This window comes from Sorex araneus, chromosome 2 (genome assembly GCF_027595985.1).
Source record: "Sorex araneus isolate mSorAra2 chromosome 2, mSorAra2.pri, whole genome shotgun sequence".
Classification (NCBI taxonomy): domain Eukaryota; kingdom Metazoa; phylum Chordata; class Mammalia; order Eulipotyphla; family Soricidae; genus Sorex; species Sorex araneus.
In genome coordinates this window covers 138,605,783-138,633,326 of record NC_073303.1, presented here as the reverse complement: position 1 = coordinate 138,633,326, position 27,544 = coordinate 138,605,783, and the positions used below count along the sequence as shown (strand labels likewise).

The following is a 27,544-nucleotide window of genomic DNA, read 5'->3' as shown; positions in this document are numbered from 1 at the left end:
GAGATCATTTCTCTCCAGAGCATACATAATAAAGGTTGGCTTATTGTTAAGTGTAATTTAAGTAGTATCTTTTTCTAGAACATAGCTTATCACTGCTTTTCGAAAGCAAAGGATAGGCATGTTTTTGCTCATTATAAAAGTTGTTCTCTACATGAAGGATAAAAATCTTGGAATTTTTACAGTTCTGGAATGTAAAAAGCCACCTTCAGTCCTGCAAAATAGGCTCTTCTACAAATAACTTTTAAAATCAATATAAATTAAGTCTGGGTTTTTGGAAAGTTACCTGAATGAGGCTAGAATTCAGGTTTATTAGAACTGTATACTATGCTCTCAGATTCCTTCCTTTTTATTCCCCTATGAAACTAAATTTATTAGGTTATGGGACTATTATTCTGAGATTCTGGGTGATGATTTAACAGTGATTTCTTTTTCTCTTTTCCAAAATAAAAGCATTGCTATTTTATATGAATGAAGCTATACTGACAAGCATTTTGATTTATTTAAGATTAAAGTTTGATATATATTATCTTCAAAACAGAAAAGGTGGAATTTGGGAGAATTGTTTTTATTTGCCTGATATGACTAGTTTTAATAAAATGTAAGTTAACAAACTTCATAAGTCATAAAACTGTTGAGATAGTGACAAATATTTAGGAAAGAGAAATTGTGGTTAGGACATTGTTGAAGTTTTAAATGGTCTAGGGAAGTTCTCACTGAGGTGACTTGAAGAACTGAAATGAGTTAGGAGACTATAGGGAAAGATTTTCAGGTAGAGGGAACAGCATGTACAGACCATGCAGCAAAGGGTACTTGTATAAGACTTTGAGAATGGCTATAATGTTTTGAAGACTTAGAATAAAAAATTATAGTGTTGCCAGCTTCAAAGAAAATATTTCTTTGCTTGAAGAAAGGTATTTCTTCTTTAAAAAAATAATTTTGAGGGTCAAAGAGATAGTATATTGGGTAAGATGCTTGCCTTGCATGCGCCCAACCCATGTTCCAGCCCTGGCACCACATATTGTCCCTTGAAACCTACCATAGTTGATCTCTGCGCACAGATCCAGAAGTGATTCTTAGTATTGCTAGGTGTGAGCCAAAAACAAACAAATAATTTTGAAACTGTTGATTAGATAGCTTCTCAGTGTTTCATTGACAGATTTTGTAAGTTCCCCCTTTTAGCAGTCAACATGAATCAACTATGAAAAACATCATTGTGCTTAAAGATATTTAGTAGCTGTTAAACTTTATGATTTATTATGTAATTCTAAATGGATTGCAGTTCTTGTATAAGTGAGGAGTTGAATATATAAGGAGGATCACTGTTGAAGTGAGAGGACTGAGGCAGCCAGGAAGAATCAAAGATAGCATGTAGCACTGCACTGTAGCACTGTTGTCCTGTTGTTCATCAGTTTGCTTGAGCGGGCACCAGTAATGTCTCCATTGTGTGAGACTTGCTACTGTTTTTAGCATATCAAATACGTCACAGGTAGCTTGCCAGGTTCTGCTGTGTGGGCAGGATACTGTCAGTAGCTTGCTAGGCTCTGAGAGGGATGGAGGAATTGAACCCAGTTCGGCCGTGTGCAAGGCAAGTGCCCTACCTGCTGGCTATCACTCCAGTCCACTAAGATAGGATATCAACTAAAATCTCTTCGGTCAAAGTCATTAATTATCCATTGTTACTAAATTTTTATTAAAAATTTAAAAAAATTCTTACTGATCTTGAAAACTTAGCACTATATCATAACTTCATTGAAACAGCCTGTAAAAACACTATCTGTTTATAAGATTTATTTTTCCTTGGGTTTCTACCTTGGCTACTTGTGCTTTTCACTCTCCTTTTTCTCTGTTTTGTTTCAGTTACTGTCAGTATGTTAGCTTTCTTTTTGTTGTTATTGTTTTTGTTTTTGTTTTTTGGGTAACACTCAGTGATGCTCAGGGGTTACTCCTGGCTCTTCACTCAGGAATTACTCCTGGCAGTGCTTGGAGGACCATATGGGATGCTGGGGATTGAGCCCAGGTCCACCGTGTGCAAGGCTACTGTGTTGTACAGCTCTGTCTGCTGTACTATCATTCTGGCCCCTGTATATTAACTTTCATATCAGAATTTCTAATCTAAATTCCACTCCTGTGCTTGAAACAATTGTAGTATGTTAACTTCTAACATACCTAGTTTAATGGCCATTATACATTTCAGATTCCGGTACCTAAAAACTACTTCATATCTTTAGCTCACAAAGAAAAGATGGCTTTGATTTTTTTTCTTTTCTTTCTTGTTTTTTTAAAGTAAGTAGTATCCTTTTCTACTTGGTTATGTGTATGCCCATTGTCAAAATCCATCATCATCATCATCATCATCATCATCATCATCATCATCATCATCATCATCATCACATTGATTGTCAAATTTCTCCAGCGGTCTCAATAACATCTCCACTCGTCCTAGCCCTGAGATTTTAGAAACCTCTCTTTACTTGTCCTTTCCAATAGTGCTGCATTGGAGGCTCTTTCAGGGTCAGGGGAATGAGACCCATTATTGTTACTGTTTTGGCATATGAATACACCATAGGGAGTTTTCGAGGCTCTCCCATATCAAAATCCATCATGGATATATTCCTGTAGTACATAAAGTTGGGATTTTGATATTCTCAGAAACACATAGACCTTATATCCATGGAGTATTATCAGTAAGAGCATATATACTCTGGACAGACGTACAGAGTTGGGGGCTTTTATCAGGCTACATATGGGAGAATTCAAGGAAGCTGTAAGTTTTACTTTCAATTGGGAATTATCAAGAAGTGAGGATGATACTAAATAGGTATGTCTTATTTGGGAGGTAAGAAAGAGGTAAGATAACGGGCTAAAGCTAAAATTGTAATTGATAAAGAAGCTTCATACTCATATGAGCTGGGATTGTGTGTGTGTGTGTGTGTGTGTGGTATAGACATCTTGCTCTTATATGTTCTCAGATGGACACTGACTGATTTGATTTTCTCTCACTTCTGTTGTGGTTACAGAAGACTTTATGAATTCCAAAGTTTGTGTACCTAATATGCCCTACCCACTGTATTATCGCTCCAGCCCCAGTATTTATATGATCTTAAGCAAGGTAAATTACCTGTATTGATAGGATCTCTGCATTTTACAGATTTAAGTGGAATGTAATAGTACCAACTTCAAACAGTTGGTAGTTCCTGGTATTTGTAACCAATTTCCCTCCCTCCCTTCCTTCCTTCTTCCCTTTCTTTCTCCCCCCTCTCCCTTTGGACAGATCACACATCTCAGAACCTTTGTTCTTTTATTTTATTTTTTTGCAATTTTTATCTATTTTATTTTTGTAAAGTAGTTCACAATATTCAAACACCAATCCCCCAACCAAGCACCTTCCCACTCTATAAAAGGGAAGTGTTTGAAGGTTGTTGTATTTAATTATGGAGCCATTTAAGCCTGTAAGAGAATACAAACAGGTATGTTAAGACCAAATGTGTGCTACTTTCGGTATTTAAGTGGGCTAGAGTATAAGAACATTCTTGGTCGTTTTCTCCAGGATATTCTGCGTCGCTCTCTTCCAGAAGCTTTAGTTTATAGTCTTTGGATCTTGGTCATTTATGAGATCACATGGCACCCAGGGGGCAGTGTGTGGGTGTGACTACAAAGCTACTGGAAAACTGGAGAGCTGGGGGGGAGGAGGCCCAGTCCCACTCCAAGCGGTTTTGGAGATCTCAGTCATGGGTCCCACATACCAGGGTTTTTCTGCCAAGAACCTCAGTTCTTATTATGACTTTATAGGAATGGTATATGAATCAAAAACTGGGGCATTTAAAATATTTTTTATTTTCAATATTTTTAGAGCATTAAAAAGCCATTTATGATTGATATTTCAGACATACAGTATTCCAACATCCATCCCTCCACCAGCTTACATTTCTCAGCATCAGTATCTCCAGGATCCCTCCCATCAACCCCCACTCCCCACTCTTTGCCTGCCTCTTTGGCAAGCACTTTTCTGTCTCTCTCTCTCTTTTCTCTCTGTCTCTCCCTCCTCCCTCCCTCTCTCTCCCCCTCTCCCCCCTCTTAGACATAGTGTTTTGCAATATTGGTACTGAAAGGTTATCAAGAATATTCCTTACCTAATTTTTAACCCTCATATCTTGTCCAGTGTGATTATTCCCAGCTCTTATTGTCATAGCGGTCTCTTTAATCTTACCTACTCTCGGCTCCATACCTGCTTGTAGTTAGATCCAACCATTGACCAGTCCTCCTAACTCTTGTTTACTCTGGCCAAGGATATTACTCTTCTAAATATATATATATATATATATATATATATATATATACATATATGTATACACACACATATATATTTATGTACCACAAATGAATGCAGTCATTTTATATCTGTCCCTTTACTTCTGACTCATTTTATTCAGCGTGATACTCATGTCCATACATTTATAGGCAAATTTCATGACTTCATTTTTCCTGACAGCTGCATAGTATTCCATTGTGTAGATGTGCCATAGTTTCTTAATCTATTTGTCTGTTCTTGGGCACTCAGGTTATTTCCAGATTCTGCCTATTGTGAATAGTGCTGCAGTGAACATAGGGTTACAGGTGGTGTTTCTGCTGTTTATTTTGGCCCCCAGCATATATTCCCAGAAGTGGTATTTCTGGGTCACATTGGAACTCATTTCTATTTTTTTGAGAAATGTCCATATTGTTTTCCAAAAGACTGGAACAGTTGGCATTCCCATCAACAGTGAAAGAGAGTCCCTTTCTTCCCACATCCATGCCAGCACTGATTGCTCTTGTTCTTATGGATGTGTGACAGTCTCTGTGGTATGAGATGATATCTCATTGTTTTGATCTGCATCTCCCTGATGATTAGTGATGAAGAGCATTTTTTCACGTGCCTTTTGGCCACTCAAATTTCTTCTTTGAGAAAGTTTTTGTTCATTTTATCGCCTTTTCATTTCTGATTTGGTTTATTAGGGTTCTCCCTCTCTCTTTCTTTGTGAGTCTTGCCAGTGCTTTATCAATCTTGTCTGTTTTTTCAAAGAACCAGCTCTTCGTATCGATCTTCTGAATTTTTTTTGGGAATCCAGCTCATTGATTTCTGTTCTAAGTTTTATTATTTCTTTCCTCCTGCCTAGGTTGAGCTCCTTTTGTTGATCATTTTTTAAGAGCTGTGAAATCAAGTCATTTTTGTGGGCCCTTTTTCCTTCCTGAGAAATGCTTGCAGAGCTATACATTTTCCCCTTAACACTGCGTTAGCAGTGTCCCACAAGTTCTGGAAGCTCCTGTCTTCATTCTTATTTATTTCCAGGATCTTTTCATTTCTTCATTGATTTCCTTTCTGATCCACTCATTCAACTTTGAGCTGTTTAATTTCCAGGTATTTGATTTGATTCTCCGTTTCTGTGTGTGATTAATTTCTATCGTTAGTGCATCGTGGTCTGAAAAGATGGTTGATACAATTTCTGTCTTCTTGATTCTATTGAGGTATGTTTTATGTCCCAATGCATGATCTATCTTGGAAAATATTCTATGTGCACTAGAAAAGAGTGTGTATTCAGCTTTGGGAGGATGTATAGACCTATTAGCCCTCTCTCTCCCTCTTCTTACTTCAGAGCCAGTACTTCCTTGATGAGTTTTAGTAATTGTTGATCTACCAAGAGGTTATAAGGCGGTGTTGAAGTCTCCACCTACTATTATTTGCTACCAGTGTCCTCCTTGAAATCTTTCAGCAATTGTTTTAAGTATTTTGCTGGCCCCTCTTTGGGTGTGTATATGTTTAGGAATGTGATTTCTTCCTGATGTACGTATCCCTTGATTATTAAAAAATGCCCTTTACTATCCCTTCTAATCTTTTTTTCATCCTGAAATCTATGTTGTTGGATACTAGTACTAGTATGGCATTCTCGGCTTTTGAGAGAGTTGTTTGCTTGAAGGATCGTTTTCTATCCTTTGACTTTGAGTCGGTGTTTGACTGTTCAGATGTGTTTTTTGTAGGCAGCAGAATGTTTGGTTCAGTTTCGTTTTTTTTTTTTTTTAATTTTAATCCATTTTGCCACTCTGTCTCCTAATTGGTGAATTTAGTCCATTGACATTGAAAGAGATTATTGTCATGTGGTTTGTGTCATCTCTCTGTAGAGGTTTGTTGTGCTTGTAGGAGTTTGTCTTGTTTTACAGTAGCCCCCGCAGTCCCTCATTTACAGTTGGTTTTGAGTTTATGAAGTTCCTGAGCTGTTGTTTATCCATGAAATAGGGTGTTGTTCCTTTGAATCTGAGTGAGAGTCTATCCGGAGAGTCTATCCAGATAAAGTATTCTTGATGAGGCATTCATTTCACAGAGCTTTTTCACTATATCCCACCACTGTCTTTGGGCTCAGATGGTTTCTTCTGATAAGTCTACTGTAAATCTAAGGGATGCTCCTTTGTATGGGATTTCCTTCTTTGACCTTGCTGCTTGTAGTATTTATATCTGTGGTATTCATCTTTCTGATTTTGATATGTCTTGGAGTCTTTTTAAGAGGGTCTCTTTTAGGTGGTACCCTTCGGGCTTCTTGGATCTGAATGTCTGCATTCTCCAGCTTTGGGAACTTCTCAGCAATGATATCTTCAACTGTTACTACTTCATTGGAATTGCCTTCCTCTCCTTCTGATACTCCAATAATTCTTATGTTGTTCCTCTTGAATTCATCCCCGAGGTCTCTCATTCACCCTATCACTATTTTGAGGTCTTTTCCATTATATATTGTTGCCTGTATGCTTTCTGCACCTCATCTTCAAGCTCACTGATTCTGTCTTTGGCTGTTGTCATTCTGCTGTTGAGGGCACCCACTGAGTTTTTATTTCATCTACTGAATCCTTTATTAGTGACATTTCTGTTTGTAGCTTTCTTAGTTTTGCTCTTATTTCTTCCTGCATTTTATTGGTTGTTCCACTGTTTTTTTCATATCCTCCTTTAATTTACTGGATGCCTGTTCCACCATTTCTTTGAGCTCATTGAACAGCCTCAACATTTCGTCTCTGAATTCTTTATCAGAGAGATGGTATTTGTGGGTATTTCCTGTTGACGCTTCAGGACTCTTTTTCTTCATCATGGGATCTCCATGGTTTCTTCATGTTGCTGTGATAGTATGGAGGTGGGTACCTCCAGTTCACTATTAGTGACCCCCTCTTGCTGCAAGGGAGGATTCTAGATGGGCTCAGTCTATGGTGGTCTCCTTTTTCCCCCTTTAAGAATACTAACTCTTTGGTGCTCCTCTGTGCTTTATGTGAGGCCTCTAGGACAGCTTCAGGTGATATGTTTTTTTACATTAGGCTTGTTCAGATTCTTGTGTTCACCATTATTTTGATGAGTTTTGAGAGTATTTTGATTGGAATAGACTAGTTACCGAACTAATGTGTTTGGGATGGCCAGGCTGTCCTCGTCAGAATTAGCTAATAGAGGTTGAGATATGAGTTCAGAGCGCTGGAAAAGGGGAAAGTAACTGCTGTCCTGGAGGCCACGCTCCTGCCACCTCTGTACCTGTGGGGGAGGGCCTGCTTTGGTGCTTGTTCAGGGTTAGCAGTTCACTTCTGGTGCATTCCTGAGACTTGCAGTGTCCCCTTTGGCTTAGGTGCTCAGAGGGCACCTCGGCTGAGAAGGGGTTCTTCAGATTCCCTGGGTCTGCTTGCTGGGCATCAAAACCGGGAGCATTTTAAATAGAAAACATACAAATAAACTCAGCATTAATGTCTCTATGTGATTTGAGTTTGCTACAGATAAAAGACTGATTGGGTTAATGTTTGGGAGCAGATTATGTAGGGTCTTTATTATTAGGATGAGAAATTTAGATTTGAAGCCTTAGACTTTTAAAAAATTCAGCTATCAGACTTATTTTGTTTTTATGGGGTGCTGGGGATTGAACCTGCGACAGCTGTGTGCAAGGCAAGCACCTTACCCTTATAAGGTACACTTGCTGCAGCCCCAGCTTTATTTTTTTTTTAATAAGAATTTTATTTTATTGAATCACCATGTGGAAAATTACAATGCTTTCAGGCTTAAGTCTTAGTCATACAATGCTGAAACAACCATCCCTTCACCTGTGCCCATATCCCACCACCAAAAAAAAAAAAAACCACAATACACCTCCCATCCCGCCCACCCCCGCACCCCCCCACCCCGCTTTGTAACTGATAATTTTCACTTTACTTTCTATTTACTTTGGTTACATTCAATATTTCAACACTAACCTCACCATTATTGTTAGGAACACCCCACTAGAGTCAGACCTGTTGTGAAGAGAAATGAGGCGGCCGCACGGTTTTTGGATTTCTGTACTTTAACAACTAAGTCCAGGGAGATTTCTTCCGGATGTTGGATCATTGCAAGCTTGTAAACCCCATCTGTGGTCGTCATAATATGGCAGTCCCCACACCCTTCATCCCCCGGGAAGGGACAGGCGAGAGAGAGAAATACCTTTCCCCTCCTGGGCGGGCATGGGGTCGTGGCTTAGTTCTCAGGCTGGAGACATTCTGCAAGTAGCTGCCCATGTCGAAAGTGGTTTAGCAGGGTCTGGATTCACGCTCGTGCAGCTGTGGAGGGGCCGCACACGCGTGCGGCCCCCGGGATCACATCTCGGCAGTGGCAGGAGGGGCCGGTGCCTCCCCCCCAGCTTTATTTTTAATTTTATTATTTTGATATTAGGGCCACATCTGGCAGTTCCCAGAGCTGACTCCTGACTCTGTACACAGGAATCACTCTTGGTAGGGCTCAGGGGACCATATGTGGTGTCAGGGATTGAATAGTAGGTAAGGTGTCAGAGCCTTACCTACTATACCAGATAGACTTCATTTTTATTGAAAAATTTGTGTTAATAATTGTAAGCCGAACATTATAAACTATATATAGATAAATATGTCTAGGTGAACTAAGGAGGTCATCCTAAGTACACAGCTTTAGAATTTGATGGCAGTAAGTTAATATAATTTCTCAGGAAGTATAAGTTCCCATAATTTTGATCCATATACATAAAATATGAAAAGAAAGCTGTTGTAAAGAGTACAGTTTTTGTGGTAAATCATAAATAATTTGTTTCTATAGAAAAAATGTAAAACATAGTAGAAATGTAATTAAAAACTTGTTGTAATTCTGGGTGAAATTATTTGGAAGTGCATTAAAATGATAGAGATTAAAATGGATAGAGAAGTGTATAGTTATGTGAAAAATATGTCAAGTGCTAATTATAGAATCTAGATGGTGACACATGGATATTCATTAAAACATTTCATATGTTTTTGTGTATTTGAAGGTTTTACTAATATTGGGGGAGAAAATGATCCGTAACTGTTTTCTAAAGACTGTTCTTGAGGTCTTGAGGATTTCACTTCCCTGACTTGAGACGTCATTTTGTTTTCTACATAGGAACTTTCCGTTGTACCTTTTGCAAAACAGAAGTAGAAGAAGATGAATCAGCAATGCCCAAAAAAGATGCACGCACACTTTTGGCAAGGTTTAATGAGCAAATTGAGCCCATTTACGAATTGCTACGAGAGACAGAAGATGTGAATCTAGCCTATGAAATACTTGAGCCAGAACCCACAGAAATACCAGCCCTAAAACAGAGGTAAGTGAAGAGCTTGTGCTCTTACCTGAAACTCTTTTATGCTCACCCTTCTTCTAACTGCTTAAACTTTGGAGAGCAGTAAGTGTGCCCAGGAGTAGGTATGTAATTTATCAGGAATCCTAAGACTATAATCTTACACAGAGTCTCCACTCTGCCACAGTTGTCTTACTAACTTAAGCCTGTGATGAAATTTGTGGAGAACAGTGTGGGCCTTAGGCAAAAAATCTTAAAATAGTCAAATTCGATTTTAAATACTCTCTTTGCTTAGGCCTACTGCAACTCATTTAATTGTTAGCTGAATTAAATTGGTTGTGCCTCTTGGGGAATCTTTGATTTTTTCCTAGCCAATTTCTAAGAACAGGGTTTTTTTTTTTAAGAAATAAAGTTGTTTCTATGACTCCCTGTTTTTATTACCATACAACCTAATAATTGAATGGTAGAGGAAACCTTAGTTTTCCATTGCATAAAAAGTAGTTTATATTCTACGTATGCAAATTTCATGACTTCATGTTTTCTGACAGCTACGTAGTATTCCATTGTGTAGATATACCAGAGTGTCTTTAGCCAGTCATCTGTTTTCGGGCACTCTGGTTTTTTCCATATTGTGGCTCTGGTAAACAGTGCGGCAGTGAACATGGAAATGCAGATGTCATCTCTACTATACCTTTTTGCCTCTCCGGGATATATTCCCAGGAGTGGTATTGCTGGGTCAAATGGGAGCTCAATTTCTAACTTTTTGAGAATCGTCCATATTGTTTTCCAAAAGGGCTGAACCAGTCAGCATTCCCACCAGCATTGAAGGAGAGTCCCTTTCTCACCACATCCATGCCAACACTGGTTGCTTTTGTTTTTTGGGATGTGGGCCAGTCTCAGTGGTGTGAGATGATATCGCATTGTTGTTTTGATCTGCATCTCCCTGATGATTAGTGATGTTGAACATTTTCTCATGTGCCTCTCAGCCATTCGGATTTCTTCTTTGGGAAAGTTTCTGTTCATTTCATCACCCCATTTTTTGATCGGGTTGGCAGTTTTCTTCTTGTGGAGTTCAACCAGTGCATTGTATATCCTTTGTTATCAACCCTTTATCGGATGGGTACTGCATAAATATCCTTTCCCATTCTGTAGATTGTCTTTGTATTTTGGTCACTGTTTCTTTTGAGGTGCAGAAGCTTCTTAGTTTGAGATAGTCCCATTTATTTATCTCTGATTTTACGTGCTTGGCCAGTGGCGTGTCAGCTTTGAAGATACCGTTGGCTTCAATGTCGTGGAGGGTTTTGCTGACCTTGTCTTCAGTGTACCTTAGGGATTCTGGTCTGATGTTGAGGTCTTTAATCCGTTTTGATCTGACTTTTGTACATGGTGATAGGTGGAGGTCTAAGCCAATTTTTTTTGCATGTAGCCGTCCAGTTTTGCCAGCACAATTTGTTAAACATGCTTTCTTTGCTCCACTTCACATTTCTTGCTCCCTTATCAAAGATTAGATGATCATATATTTGGGGGTGTGTGTCAGAGTATTCAACCCTGTTGCATTGGTCTGCAGCTCTGCCTTTGTTCCAGTACCATGCTGTTTTAATGATTACTGCTTTGTAGTAGAGTTGGAAGTTGGGAGGTTGATTCCTCCCATTTTCTTTTTCCCAAGAATTGCTTTAGCTATTCGTGGGGGCTTATTGTTCCATATGAATTTCAGGAGCGCTTGCTACATTTGCATATAAGTGGATCAACATGGAAAGTATTATGCTGAGTGAAATGAGTCAGAAAGAAAGAGACAGACATAGAAAGATTGCACTTATATGTGGAATATAAAGTAGTTGAGAGGTACAAGCTTACAGTGTTGCGATTTCTGGCAGATATTTCTCTGGGCTTAGTTACTAAAATACATAAATCCCAAACTGTGCGGCTGCTAGTGCGGCCTCCTGACCTCATATCTCTTCATTCTCAGCAATGGAAAACAAATTATCAAATGCTTTCTTTTCAGCAGGTTGACTTTAGGGGGGAGAAACTCCAAATCAATAATAGTGAATTTTTTGTTGAAATATTGAATGTAATCAAAGTAAAGTGAAATTTACCAGTTATACATGTGGGGTGGGGGGATGGGGAGGTGGGGGGGAGGGGGGAGGTATACCGTGATTCTTGGTGGTCGAATATGTGTACTGGTGAAGGGATGGGTGTTTGAGCATTGTATAACTGAGACTTAAACCTGAAAGCTTTGTAACTTTCCACATGGTGATTCAATAAAAGAATGAAAAAAAAAGTAGTTTATATTCTATACTGGAAAGCATAAAATAAAATGGGATGAGGGAGTCCTCTTCCTAACCATTTTCTTTTTCTTTCTCACTGTCAAGTTGAGAACTTAAGAGTTTTTATCCATCTGATTCCTTCCATAGACCCCAGCTATCTAATTTTGAGACTACTGTTTTTAGAAGTACTATTGGTATTTGCTCCTCTGTTTCTGATATTACAGAAGAGGCAGTTTGGGGGCAGTCTTGAGCAAAATGATTTTTTTTTTATTCTCGTTGTAGTAGTAACAATAATCTAATACTTGATTCTCTACAAGTAACTGTAAATTCTTTTGTATCAGGATGGAGAATTGCCACCGAAGTAGTGTTAACAGTAAGAAAAACTTGTCTAGCATATCCAGGAATATTGAGGTGTATCATACCTCAGAGTTAATTTTATAAATCACCTATATCCCCAAGGATCTAGTTTTTGCCTAGACTGGATGCAGTCTGTTGGTTATTCTACTGGTACCATGAGGGAGGTAGCTTAAGATGACCTTGTCTTTCTAGTTAACAAATATAGATGGAAATGCTTAAATGCAGAAAAAAAAGATTGCTGCATCTAAAAAAATTATTTATTTCTGTGTTGCAATACTATTATTAATGGCATCTCCTAGACATAATTCTGACACCATGTCCATCACCAGTGTAACTGTCTGCCTCTTCATTCATTTATCTTCCTCTCACCTGCTTCCCCCCTAACTTAATTTTGTGTCGGTTTCCCAATTAAATTGCCTTTTCTGTTCTTTGTTGCTGTCTCCTCACTGTGTATCTTAAAGTACCACATATGAGAGAGATTGTTCTGTATCTCATGTCCCACTTTAAAACAAATAAGGCTTTCTCAGAAGACCTTAATCCTACTCTGTCCTTACTGTCTTATGGACCTGGAATTTATGTGCTTATTTCTAAGCAAGCATCTAGCAAAAGATGCAAGATTATGTGATTGGTGCTTAGATTAGTTAAGGTTTACCACTTAGAGGTGGCTGGAGCGATAGCACAGCAGTTGGGCATTCGCCTCTCACACGGCCGACCCGATTCCTCCACCCCTTTTGGAGAGCCCGAGCCTGGCAAGCTACCCGTGCGTATTGGATATGCCAAAAACAGTAACAATAAGTCTCTCGATGAAAGACGTTACTGGTGCCCGCTCAAACAAATTGTTGAGCAACGGGATGACAGTGACAGTGACAGTGATTTAGAGGTGGAGAAATTCCTTGAGTTTATTGAAACAAGTGAATATCAGAATTTGAATTAAATAAGTAGAAGAGAGAAGCCACAATTGATAAACAACATATTTCATCCATATGACAGGTAGCCTTAAATTTTGATACTGGCCATTTGATGTCTTACCAAGATTCCACTTTCCTTTTAGTTTTTGGACTACACTCGTTAGTACTCAGGCTACTCCTGGCTTTGTGCTAAGATACTGCTTCTGGCAGTGCTTGGGAACCTTGTGATGCCTGGGATTGAACTTGAGTTCTGTGTATGCACAACATACGTGTATCTATTGCAGTAGCACAGTGGGTAGTGTGTGTGCCTTGCACACAGCTGACCTGGGTTCGATTGTTCTGTCCCTCTCGGAGAGCCCAACAAGCTACTGAGAGTATCCCGCCCACACAGCAGAGCCTGGCAAGCTACCCATGCATATTCAATATGCCAAAATCAGTAACAGCAAATTTCACAATGGAGATGTTACTGGTGCCTGCTCATGCAAGTCGATAAACAACGGTGCTACAGTGCTACAATATTTAAAGTTTCAGGCATATCTTGTTCTAATACCAAACCCTCCACCAATGTCTCCAATTTTCTTCCTGCCCAGCGGTCCCACCCAGCTTGCCTCTTTGGTTTTCTTTTTTTTTTGAATTGTAAAATTCTCCTTATATTTTATTGTTAAAAATATTTTTTAATGTATTTATTTTTAATTAGTGAATCACCATGAGGGTACAGTTACAGATTTATACATTTTTGTGCTCATGTTACCCCCATACAAAGTTTGAGAACCCATCCCTTCACCATTGCCCATTCTCCACCACAGGTAAACCCAACAGCCCTCCTACCCTCCCCAATCCCGTCTCCCCCACCCCACCCTGCCACTGTGGCAGGGCATTTCCTTTTGTTCTCTCTCTCCCACTAGGTGTTGTGGTTCGCAATAGAGGTGTTGAGTGGCCACTGTGTTCAGTCTCTAGACTACATTCAGCCCGCATCACCCTTCCCCCGCATGGCCTCCGACCTCATTATACTTGGTGATCCCTTCTCTGAGTTGCCCTCTCCCCAGAATGTGAGGCCAGCTTCCAAGCCATGGAGTCAACCTCCTGGTACTTATTTCTACTATTCTTCTATTCTTGGGTGTTGGTCTCCTACTCTGTTATTCTACATTCCACAGATGAGTGCAATCTTTCTATGTCTGTCTTTCTCTTTCTGACTCATTTCACTTAGCATGATACTTTCCATGCCGATCCACTTATACGCAAATTTCATGACCTCCTTTTTTCTAACAGCTGCATAGTATTCCATTGTATAGATGTACCAAAGTTTCTTCAACCAGTCATCTGTTCTAGGGCACTCATGTTTTTTCCAGATTCTGGCTATTGTAACCAGTGCTGCAATGAACATATAAGTGCAGATGTCATTTCGACTATACTTTTAGCTTCTCTGGGATATATTCCCAGCAGTGGTATTGCTGGGTCAAATGGGAGCTCAATATCTAATTTTTTGAGAATTGTCCAAAAGGGCTGAACCAGTCGGCATTCCCACCAGCAGTGTAGAAGGGTCCCTTTCTCCCCACATCCTCTCCAACAGCGGTTGCTTTTGTTCTTTTGGATGTGTCCAGCTTGCCTCTTTGGCAAGTACTTTCCCCCTTTGTCCTAGTGGCCCCATCTGTAACATATCCACTCATCCCCACCCCATAGCAAGCTTCTTACTGAGGACCAGTTTCTCCTCTCATTGTTTCTAATGCCATTGGACATTTGATAGTCTTACGTGAGGTGATTTTTTTTCTGTCACCCTTTATTATATTTTTTAATTATTTTTAAAATTTTTTTCTTTTATTAATGCATCACCGTGGGGGTACAGATACAGGTTTACATATTCTCATGCTTGTGTTTCAGTCATATACAGCTTGAGTATCTATCCCTCCACCAGTGCCCGTCCTCCCCTGATGACCCCATCATCCCTTCCACCCACTTGCTCCCCATCCCCCTCCCTACCTCGCCTCTTTGGCAGGACATTTTTCTATGTTCCCTCTCTCCCTTTGGGTGTTGTGGTTAGCAATGGAGGTCTTGGGTGGCCAATGTGTTCGGTCTATAGTCTGTTCTGAGCACTCCTCTCCCATCCCGAGCGGGTCCTCCCACCACATTTTCCTTTGTCTGTCTGAGCTGCCCTTTCCCCCAGCATGTGAGGCTGGTCTCCAAGACATGGAGCAAATCTAGTACTTATTTCTGCTATTCTTGGGTGTTAGTCCTCCATTCCGTTGTTTTATATTCCACAGATGAGTGCAATTCTTCTATATCTGTCTCTCTCTTTCTGACTCATTTCACTTAGCATGATACTTTCCATGTTGGTCCACTTGTATGCAAAGTTCATGAGTTCATCTTTTCTGACAGCTGCATAGTATTCCATGGTGTAGATGTACTAAAGATTCTTTAGCCAGTCATCTGTTCTTGGGCATTCGGGTTTTTTCCAGATTTTGGCTATCGCAAACAGTGCTGCGATGAACATACATGTGCAGATGTCATTTCGACTAAATCTTTTTGCCTCTCTGGGATATGTTCCCAGAAGAGGTATTGCTGGGTCAAATGGAAGCTCAGTTTCTAGTTTTTTGAGGAGCGACCATATTGTTTTCCAGAAGGGTTGAACCAGTCGGCATTCCCACCAGCAGTGTAGGAGGGTCCATTTCTCCCTACATTCACACCAACAGCGGTTGCTTCTGTTCTTTTGGATGTGTGCCAGTCTCTGTGGTGTGAGGTGGTATCTCATAGTTGTTTTGATCTGCATCTCCCTGATGATTAGTGATGATGAGCATTTTTTATGTGCCTTTTGGCTACTCAAATTTCTTCCTTGAGAAAGTTTCTGTTCATTTCTTCGCCCCATTTTCTGATGGGACTGGATGTTTTCTTCTTGTAGAGTTCAACCAGTGCCTTATATACCCTTGATATCAACCCCTTATATCAGATGGGTATTGGGTAAATATCCTTTCCCATTCTGTAGATTGCCTTTGTGTTTGGGTCACTGTGTCTTTTGCGATGCAGAAACTTCTTAGTTTAATATAGTCCCATTTGTTTATTTCTGTTTCTACTTGATTGCTTAGTTCCGTGTCATCTTTGAAGATACCTTTGGCTTCAATGTCATGGAGGGTTTTTCCGACCTTGTCTTCAATGTACCTTATGGATTGTGGTCTGATGTTGAGGTCTTTAATCCATTTTGATCTGACTTTTGTGCATGGTGTCAGGTCAAGGTCTAAGCCCATTTTTTTGCGTGTGGTTGATCAGTTATGTTGTTTTTTAATTTTTAAATTTTATTTTTATAATGTTGTTCACAATAATTGTTTACATTGAATATTTCAACACCATTCTCACTACCATTACACCTTGCCACCACCATTATTTTGAATTTTACCACCACCACCCAAGCCTGCTTCATAGGTAGATGCTAAATAATGTTTTTTTTTATTGCTTGTTAGTATGAGATATTGCGTGGCTGCTTTTGTGGTCACACACTCCTTGAATTCTAAAATTTTTTAATATTTGGGGTCTGGAGTTATCTCTGCAGCATGCTGCTTTCTTCCGAGCTTCATTTGTAAGTCTCTAATGCACTTAAAAATAAGTGCCATTGATGCACTTAAATGGCCTGCTTTTGATGTCTTTCAAGATTTATTTATGGGTCTCTAAAAAGAGGCCGATAAATGAGCTTGTATAGTTGAGCTGGTGGTGGTTTGTAGGTATAATTCCCACGTACCTAGTTTTTGGCCATTTAATTTCTTGGGAAACTTGATCCAAGTTGTTGGGGTCTAGCCAAAGGCACAGCAGCAATTTTTGAGTATCAGGAAGCCTGAAGGCACCATCAGGCTGCTGATGCACTCGCCTCAGAGGTCCTTTTTTTTTTTTTTTATCTCATATATGAGAAAAATCATTCTGAGTCTGTACCTCTGCCTCTGACTGATTTCACTCAAAATGACCTTTTTCTGTCCACTTAATAACTCCAACTCACATAGCGGCTTATAAGCTTGATTTTATTATTAAAATAAACAATCTAATCCAGTAGATTATTTCATTTTAAAATATGCTTTGACTTTCTGTTTACCTTATCACACTGTGAGTGATTCTTGATTTTCTTCTTTCAGTTATAGTATGTTCATGTTTATCAAGAGTTAGTGCTCTCTCACTAAAACAGCATTTATTCACCACTACCCCTGGCATTCTGATTTATGTTCTACCACAGTCCACCTCCCACTTCACTATATTTAGATAGGTTTGACTTCATCCCCCAAACAAACCTGAATGGGGTACATTGACTCCAGAGCCCTGACCAGCTAACTATATTGTGTCACCTGCCTCATTCTCATTGGGAATGATAATGACTCCATGGAACACGAAGAATCAGAAAGTAGGGAAACCATGATCAGAAAATAGCTTTGTCAGTATGGAAGAAAGAGGAAAATGAAGGCAAGCAAAATAAATAGTCTATCAGATCTATCAGGATATCCATATCCTTAGAGCAGTTAGCCAGAACAAAGGACAGTGCTTCAGTGTAGTTAAGAGATAAGACCTTTAAACCTAGATTAGAAGGTGTTACATGGCTGAGATGACCTCAACAAATACTCCACAAACTCAACTGCCTGGATTTAACATTCTGGAAGTGGTACTGATTTAGCCTTCTCTACTGAGGCTAAACTATAGGACCTGTGTGAGTGCTTACCAGTTCTGTAATATCATCCTGAGTACAAGAGAACATTAATATAATGATAATAGTGCTCAGAGACAATAGTGTTCACTATTTTATAGTGAAAATAGTTTTATTCTTTAAAAATAAGTGAGATTATTGTTATTTACCTGTCATCAATTAAATTCTAGCTTATCCTTAGATCAGAAAACAAACATTACCTTTATAGAACTGTTAGTAGACCTAACCCAAGAGCTGGATAATTCTAGATGTTAAGCAAATCATTTAAACTTTTATCTTTCTTAAATAGAATTCTTTGACAGTAACCTCTTCCCTTTTTGTCATCTCTTATTTAATACTTCACGAATCATGAATCACGAAATCCCGTTAATCACTAATTTCTCAGGCGGGCTCAGTAACATCTCATTTTGTCCTTTCCCTGAGATCTTAGAAGTCTATCTCGACTCGGCCCTCCTAATGATGTTGCACTGGGGGGGCTCTTCAGGGTCAGGGGAATGAGATCCAGCTTGTTACTGGATTTAGCATATGAATACACCATGGGAAGCTTGCAAAGCTGTCCCATGTGGGCAGGAAACTCTCAGAAGATTGCCAGTTTCTCCCAGAGGGAGAAGTAGGCTAAGGATATCGCGCAAGCTTGCTTTTAAGTCTCTCTCTGGATGTTGGTCTTTGATGGGATTACACACACCTGGGTTCCTCTACCGGTATCTTCATGCATGAGGCCTGTCCGAACGTGTGGAGAGGGGCCTCCAGCATGACTGTAGCTAGGTTTTCGTGGTCTTAGGGGCTGGGAGCTCTGCTCGGGGTGGGGAGGTAAGCTGGAGCCCATCCCCTCCGAGGGGCCCCGGGGAAGACAGCCAGGCGTGCAGGCAAGTGACTCTCTGCATCACTCTCTTCTGAGAGCTTGCTTTTAACTGTCTCTCTGGATTTGGCCATTGATGGGATTACACACACCTGGGTTCCTCTGCCGGTACCTTCATGCATGAGGCCTGTCTGAACGTGTGGCTAATACTTGCCTTAAGAAATCTTTAAAAAAAATAGTTTTAAAACAATATTCCTCCCTTCCTCCTAAGAATTTTTAAAGTTTGGATTCCTTATATCACATAAAGAGATTCAAAACTCAATAGTCACTTCTGTCATCTTTATGTAAAATGTATGTATTCTCTTTATAGAAGAAATTTAAATATGCAGAAGTAAGAACTAAGATATCATTCATATAGATTTGATCAAATCTGTCCTACCTTAAATTGGAATACAACCAATCTTGAGGTTTCAGTAATGGAGTACTGAAAATAAAGACCTAAAATGTAGTTTTATGGTAACATTTAATTGTTATTTAATTGTTCTTTTCCTCTGCTCTTTTCATTCTTACTCCAGTTTTAAAAGCATGCTAACCAACAGAAGATAGTATTAAAAAGTTTATGCCAAAGAAAGATTATATACATTATACATTATATGTCAAAGTTCTATATAAAAACAGTACTTTCAGAAAAGAATGGGTGTATCTATCTTAAAGTCTGGATGGGGGCTGGAGCAATAGCACAGCGGGTAGGGCGTTTGCCTTGCATGAGGCCGACCCGGGTTCGGTTCCCAGCATCCCATATGGTCCCCTGAGCACCACCAGGGGTAATTTCTGTGTGCAGAGCCAGGAGTGACCCCTGTGCATCGCCGGGTGTAACCCCAAAAAATAAAAGCAAAAAAAGTGTGTCTGGATGAAGGCACAGCAGGTAAGGACAAGGATAAACTAGAGAATAATTGAGTGGGTAAAGAGACAGAAAAGCACATAGCACAGAAAGATGTGTTTGGGAGTAGAGAGGTATATAAAGTAATATCAGTGCAAGATAATGTCATTGAAGACATAAAAATGATATTAAAAGAAGTCATGGTTATGACTGACTGAGAGAGGAAAAGACTGAGAGTGTAGGCAGAGTGAAAAAATCACTGACACAGATGAGGCCAAGAAAGAACAGAAGAGGAAAGGGAATGCTTGAAACAGACTGAAAAAGCCAGTATATGCCAGAATAAAAGTATGCAGATTGTTAGAGTAAAGTGACAATGGTAACACATAGACTTTAACAAGACATTGTGTAGCAGATAGATTCCCTGTATCACTACTGTATCCCTATAAGCACTGTCATCCCGTTGCTTATCAATTTGCTCAAGGGGGCACCAGTAGGTCTCTAATTGATTTTTTTTTTTTAAATATGGACTGGATCGATAGCACAGCAGGTAGGGTTTGCCTTGCATGCTGCCGACCTATGTTAGATTCCTCCATCCCTCTCGGAGAGCCCGACAAGCTACTAAGAGTATCTCACCCGCATGGCAGAGCCTGGCAAGCTACCCCTGGCGTATTCGATATGTCAAAAACAGTAGCATCAAGTCTCACAATGGAGACGTTACTGGTGCCCGCTTGAGCAAATCGATGAGCAGCAGGATGACAGTGATACTGTTTATTTACTTTATCATTAGTTTCAATATTGAAGAATTTCAAGATGGAATTCACTTTGCACCTTCATGTGTATGTAATGTTACCATTCCTACCATTGAAGTTTCTATCCTCTAGAGCATAGTTTTTTTTTTCGATTTCAATAATACCTTTTATTTAACCTGAGTGTGAAACATTTTAACAAATTACCAGTATTAAAATTATTAAGATGTTTGACACTTTACTTTTTGACAAGTCTTTGAGACTCGATATACATGTGACAGTGAGCACATTTTGCTTTAATATAACTCCCCTTAACTGCTTGCAAGTCACATCTGTAGCAGCATTGGACAAACACAGCTTTCAAGTGTGTCTGAACCACCTTATCTCTGTCTGCTTCCAGGGTTGTGTTTCTCTCTCCTGCAGAATCACCTGGAGACTTCTGGGAAGGGTTGATCTCCATGAACTTTTCCCTACTTCATGAATTACTCTGTATGATATTAGTTCATTAATGTATGTACCTTCCCCCTTCATTTTATTTTGTGAAAGCACCATGATTTACTGTTATTCATAGTTGGGTTTTAGACATACAATGTTCTATCACTGATCCTGCCACCAGGTTTATCTTCCATCCACCAGTGTTCCCAGGTTCCTTCACATCCCAATCCCAGCCTTCCATCTCAACAGGCACCTTTTTAAAGTTTATTTCAATTTTGGTCTCATGGTTTCAGTGCTGTTGACTCTGTGCTTTGGTTGTTTAGCCCTGTCATGCCTTAACAACACTGATGTACATTGATTGATCCTTGCCCCTGTTGCTTCACATCTGTCTTTTCTTCTCCTGCTCTCCTCTCATTATATTTCCTTCTCCCTGTATATTTGGACCAAGGGTGATGTAGGCATCTCCCCTTTAAACCATTGCATTTCCTCATCCAATTACTCTAAACACCACATATAAGTGATACCATCTTTTCTTCTTCTAGCTTATGTCATTTAACATATCTTTCAGTTCCATCCATGTTGCAGCAAATTGCTTGATTTTATCATTCCTTACTGTTGCATAGTATTCCATTCGGTATATATACCATATCTTTATGATCTGCTGATTTGTCTTTGACATTTGGAATCAATATTCCAAATCTTAGTGACTATACTGAGTGCTGCAGTGAATAATGGTATACATATGTAATTTTGAATGAATATTTTTCTGTGCTAGGGGTAAATCCCCTAGTGGAATTGCTGGGTCATATGGAAGCTCAATTTTAAGTTTACTGAGAACCCTCTATAACGTTTTCCAGAGGGGTTGAATTGCACAATATTCCCACCAGCTGTGGGTGAGAGTTTCTTTTTCACTACATCTGCATCAACACAGATTGTTCTCATTAGTTTCTATGCTACGTTTATTTCCTTCTCTCTATCTTCTTTATCACTGGAGCCATAGCACAGTGGGTAGGGCATTTGCCTTGCACACGGCTGACCGGAGTTAGATTCCTCTGTCCTTCTCCGAGAGCCTGGCAAGCTACTGAGAGTATCCCACCCACACGGCAGCGCCTGGCAAGCTACCCGTGGCACACTCATATGCCAAAAACAGTAACAAGTCTCACAATGGAGACACTACATTACAGTCAAGCAAATCAATGAACAATGGGAGGACAGTGTGACAGTGTATGCTGTCACTAAGTATACTTATGTGGACTTTTTCTTCCTTTTCTAAGTTCTTGAAGAATGTTGTCTGAATTTGAATACGGATTGTATTGACTCTATGTAGTAGTTTAGGTAGGATAGTCATTTTGACAATATTGATTCTCCCAATCAAAGAAAATGGAATAGTTTTCCATTTCCAACTGTCTTCTAGTCACATTGCTTTATTGGTTTATTGTTTTTAGTACTCTTTTTTTGTGGACTATTGGGTTTTCATGTCATTTGCAAATAGAGATAATTGACTTCTTTTCCAGTTTCTACCTCTTTGATTTCCTCTTTTTGTCATTCCAATTGCTGTTGCTAGGATTTCTAATACAATGTTGAATTTGAGTGGAGATAGTGAACACCCTTTCTTGCTACCTAATCTCACTGGGAATGCTTTCAGTTTTTCACCATTATGAATAGTATTTGCTATGGTCTTTTTATAGATAGCCTTACCTATCTTGAGGAAGATCCCTTCTATTCCTATTTGTTGACTTTTTTTTTTAATCATAAGTGGATGTTGGATTGTCTAAGACGCTTTCTCTGCATCAATTTGATATGATCATATGATTTTTTTCCATTCCTTTTACTGATGTGGTGTATTATGTTAATTGATTTATGTATGTTGAACTATTCTTGCATCCTGGGATAAATCTCACTTGATTGTGGTGTATGGTTTTTTGGTATTCTGTTGGATTGTGTTTGCTAAGATTTTGTTGAGGATTTTCTGTTCATCAGAGAGATTGATTTGAAGTTTTCTGTCAGCTTTGGATATCAGTGTACTGTTAACTTCATAGAAAGCATTAGGAAGGATTCCTGTTTTGGGAGATTACATGTTTCTAAGAATCTGTTCATTCCTTCTATTTTCTATTTTCTTCTAAGTTCTCCAATTTAACAGAGCTGAGTTGTTCATAGTAAGCTGGCACTTGGATTTCTGAGACTTCTGTTGTAATTTCTCCCTTTTTGTTCGAATCCTATTTATTTGAGTACTTTCTTAATGTTTTCCTTGTGAGTCTTGCCAAAGGTTTGTCTTATTTTTTGAAAAACAGCTTCTGATTTCATTATTGTTTTGTTTGTTTGCTTTTTGTTTTTGGTATCTTGGTTTCTAATTGTTGATTTCTACTCTGGTTTTTGTTATTTTCTTCCTTCTAATGGTATTTGGATTCATTTGTTGTTGATCTTTCAGATGTTTGAGATGTGCAATTAGGTTGTTGATTTTATCTTTTTCTTCTTTCCTAATGTAGGCCTTTATTACTATAAGTTTCTCTTTAAGTGCTGCTTTCCTTTTGTCTTTTAGATTTTGATAACTTGTTTCTTTATTATCATTAATCTCAATGACTTTTTATCTCTTACTTGATTTCCTCTTTGATCCAGCTGCTATTTAATCGTGTTCTGTGTTGTTCAGTCACACAGTGTTAGGATTTCTCCACGTCTTCTTTTTATGATTAATTTTTATCTCAGTGGCATTTTTGGTCTGATAGGATGCTTGGTAAGATTTTGATGTTTGTGAATTTATGTAGGTTTGTCTTTTGCCCTCATATATGATCTATACCAGAGAATATTCCATGTACACTAGAGATGAATGTGTATACAGCTTTTTGAGACGGCCCCATGTATATTCATTAGTCCCGTCTTCTAGTTCTTCATTTAGTGCCATTATGTCTTTAGTGACACTGTAGCTTGTTGATCTGTTGAGTGGGAACAGTGGGCATGTTAAAGTGCCCCACTACTGTTGTGTTTCTGTTAGGTGTCAGAGATCTCAATATAACTTCCAAATATTAGGTGCCAGAGATCTTGATGGAACCTCCAAATGTTAAGTTGGCCACAAACCTAAGCTCAGTCACCAACTGAAACACAGACACAGGACAGATATTTCAAGGTTTTATTCACATACCAAAACATACACATACAAGGGACTCAGTGCTGTGGGCATTCATACAAGACATTCAGCACTGAGGGTCCGCAAGCCTAAGAAACTTGAACTACAATTGCCCTCCAGTGAGAGGTTATTAAGCCCTTTGCCTTCCTGCATGGGTGTATGCCTGCATATCTGGATGCCCCCTACCAATGCATTCTCACAGCCTTGAGCAAGCAAGCTGAGGGTACAGAAGAGAAACAGCTGAGCAGTAAATACAACTTGTTGCCTTTACTTGAATCATCCCTGTTTTCTGTGGTCAGATGTCTGGTCGTTTATGTTCGTGCCCTTGGAGTCTGGCATGTTTTTCTTACTAGGTTGCAAATTCATGACCCTGAGGTACAAAAATGGAGTCTGACTTTCCAAAATGAACTTGCCGTCATCCTTTTATTTCCACCCATGTTTCTTTAGGTTTGTGAGCAAAAGCCTTATAACCATTGCTGATTCCACATTTGGTGCATATGTTTACTGAAAGTTAGTACTATTGTTCTCGTAACCACTAAGTAGTGTCCCTTCCTATCTGTAATTACTTTCTTTAGATTGAATGCTATTTTTTCTGGGTATGGCTGTCACAGCTTACTTATCCCCATCCCACCCCCATTGGCTCGTCTAATTGTTTTCCATCCTTTTGCCCTGAGCCTGTGTCTATCCTGTGATTTTTAGATGTGTTTCCTGTATGCAGTAAATGGATGGATTTTATTTCCTGATTCATCCTGACACTTTGTGCCTTTTGATGGGAAAGTTTAGTCCATTGACATTCAGGCATGTCTTATTGATTTAAAGGGCTGTGTGACCCTTTAACTGTATGAGGTTGGTACTTCTGCAGTTGGCTATCTGGTTTATATAAGTGATTTTTCAGTGGTTCATCCTGGACCGGTTTAGTTATCACAAGCTCTTGTTTGTCTGAGAATATTTTTATTCTCATCTAAATGAGAGCTTTTCAGGTAGTGGACTCTAGGTTGAAAGGTTTTTTTAATTCAAAAACTTGAGTATGTCATTCCACTAGTTTCATGCATGTACCATCACTTCATGTGGGAGATCTGTTGTGATTCTTAGATTATTTCTCTTATATTTAAGGTTTTTCTTCTCTCTTACTGCTTTAAGAAGTTTGTCTCTTTGGTTTTTGCCATCTTGGTTATTCATGTGTATCCTCATGTTGATCTGCTTGAGTCTAGTTTGCTTGGTACTCTTCTGGCCTCTTGATCTGTGCAGCTGCCTCCTCCTGAGAATGGGGGAAGTATTCAGCATTTATCTTTCTCACCACTTATTCTTCCCCTTTCCCTTTCCCCTCATCTTCTGGTATTCCTATAGTTTGGGGATTATTATTCTTATCTTTGTTCATTAAGTACCTTATATCTTCTTTCATTCTTCTTGTTTCTCTTTTTTTACTTCCTTGCTAATGCTGGCCTGTGTTTTGTCTTGAAGTTATTCTGTGTGGTTCTCCCCCTGTGAGATTCTGCTGCTATGGCTTCCTCTTTAGCTCTTTTAATTCCATATATATGGAATCTCTCGTCCCCTGAAAAGGTTCTTTGAGCTGGTTGAGTTTCTCATCTAGTGGTTGCTTAATTTCACTGGCAAGTGCTTGCTTAATTTCCGTTGGCAGTGCAGTGAGTTTTCATTTTAGGTCCTCATCAACCAGTTTCAGGCATTTTGATGTGCTTGGGGACTTGCCTGGGTTTCTGTCCCCAACTGCCAGTGCAACTGAGCTCCTTGGTTTCTCCATTGTTCTCAAATGTTGTAGGTGTTAATCATGGGAGGTTAGATTCCCAGTTAATTGAGAACTGATCTGTTGCATTGTTTATAGTAGACAGCTACTAGTACTAGTTCTGCTTTTCAGTTTATTTTTCTTAATATGCCACGCACCGAAAATTGTCAGCTACTTACTGAGTAGAATAAATTGAGATTTAAGAGTATATGGTGGGGGGGGTGTTGCGCCTTGGGCAGGAAGTCATACCCCAGTGGCCCAAATATAAGAGATGTATGTAGTAATTTATTTGCTATCTTTCACATGATTTTGGGTTTAGAGTACAGACTGATGTCAGGTGGTACTAATTCCTGGCCTAGGGGCATACTCTTTATGCTTACTAGTTTCTTTCTTATCTTACATATGAGAGATATCTACTGTGTATGTGTGTGTGAGTGGTGACATCTCCATATATATAGATGAATTGGATTCCACAAAAACTGAAATTTTTATTTGATAAAGTAAATTTTTTTCAGAAACTAAATATTTCCTTTTTAGAGGTATATGAATTTAAAGAATGTTATGGATAATTTGTGCTAATGCATTTTAAATTTTATATGAAATAGTAAATCCTGCAAATGTAAAATTTAGTAAGAAAATTAAGAAAATTTAAGGGAGAAAATCTGGATAAGCTTATAAAAGTATAAAGTGTGTTTTATCCTACAAGAGGTAATAGTGGCTCTATATTTTTTTTTGCTTTTTTCGGTCACACCTGGCTATGCACAGGGGTTACTCCTGGCTCTGCACTCAGGAATCACTCCTGGCGGTGCTCAGGGGACCATATGGGATGCTGGGAATTGAACCCGGGTTGGCCAAGTGCAAGGCACACGCCTTCCCCGCTGTGCTATCGCTCCAGCCCCAAGTGTTTACATTTATATGTAAAAGATTGTAATAAAAATCTTGTTGTAAAAGAACTTGATCAGATATAGAATGTTAAATATAAATGAGACATTACTTTGCTTTTGAAAGTATATAAGATCCCAAGTAAATTAGAAGACACATTTTTCTTACTCTAAACTGTAGAGGGCAACCATAAGTGCCATGAGTGAGTGCTGTACTCAATGCCACATACTGGGATATTTGTGTTGTTCTTTAGAGAAGCTATTCTAGCACTTCTTACAAAACTGGTTTTAAGGCTGTGAATTCTCTAGTAGTTTATAATACCAGGAGGTTGGCTCCATGACTTGGAAGCTAGCCTCACACGCTGGGGGAAAGTCATCCCAGATAGAGAAGGGAACACCAAGTAAAATGTGATTGGAAATCCCGAGCGGGGAGGGAGATGCACGCTGAAAGTAGACTAGAGACTGTACATGATGGCCACTCAATACCCCTATTGCAAACCACGACACCCAAAAGGAGAGAGAGAACAAATTGGAATGCTCTGCCACAGAGGCAGAGTGGGGTGTAGGGGATGGGATAGGGGGTGGGAGGGATACTGGGTTCATAAATGGTGGAGAATGGACACTGGTGGAGGGATGGGCTCTTGAACTTTGCATGAGGGTAAAACAAGCACGAAAATGTGTGAATCTGTAACTGTACCCTCACTGTGACTCACTAATTAAAAAATCAATAAATTACAAAAAAAAAAAGGCTGTGAATTCTCTAAGCCTTTACCTGTCCTTGAAGCTCTGTGTCATTCCTTCAAATTTGAATGATAATGTAACTGGATAAAGTATTCTTCATGGTTTGCATTTCTTTATACTATATCCCTCCATTCCCTTCTGGCAAATACAGTCTCTCATTGGGTAGATGTGCTATGAATGCAAGTTTTCTTTTTGATCTTGAAGCTTGCTTGCTTGCTTGCTTTTCCTTCCTTCCTCCCTCCCTCCCTCCCTCCTTCCTTCCTCCCTTTCTTCCTTCCCTCCTTCCTTCCTCCCTCCCTCCCTCCTTCCTTCCTCCCTTTCTTCCTTCCCTCCTCCTTCCTTCCTCCCTTTCTTCCTTCCCTCCTTCCTTCCTCCCTTTCTTCCTTCCCTCCTTCCTTCCTCCCTTTCTTCCTTC

At 39.3% G+C, this 27,544-nt stretch overlaps 1 protein-coding gene across 2 annotated transcripts in view; it reads left to right on the top strand.

Moving 5' to 3' along the window:
* Positions 1 to 27,544, top strand: part of GTF2E1 (general transcription factor IIE subunit 1) — a 72,770-nt gene that overhangs the window by 26,157 nt on the left and 19,069 nt on the right. For both annotated transcript variants that reach the window (XM_055126690.1, XM_004606690.2), the window contains exon 3: positions 9,413 to 9,614. In XM_055126690.1, the coding sequence (XP_054982665.1) occupies positions 9,413 to 9,614 (202 nt within the window). The remainder of the gene's footprint in view (positions 1 to 9,412; positions 9,615 to 27,544) is intronic.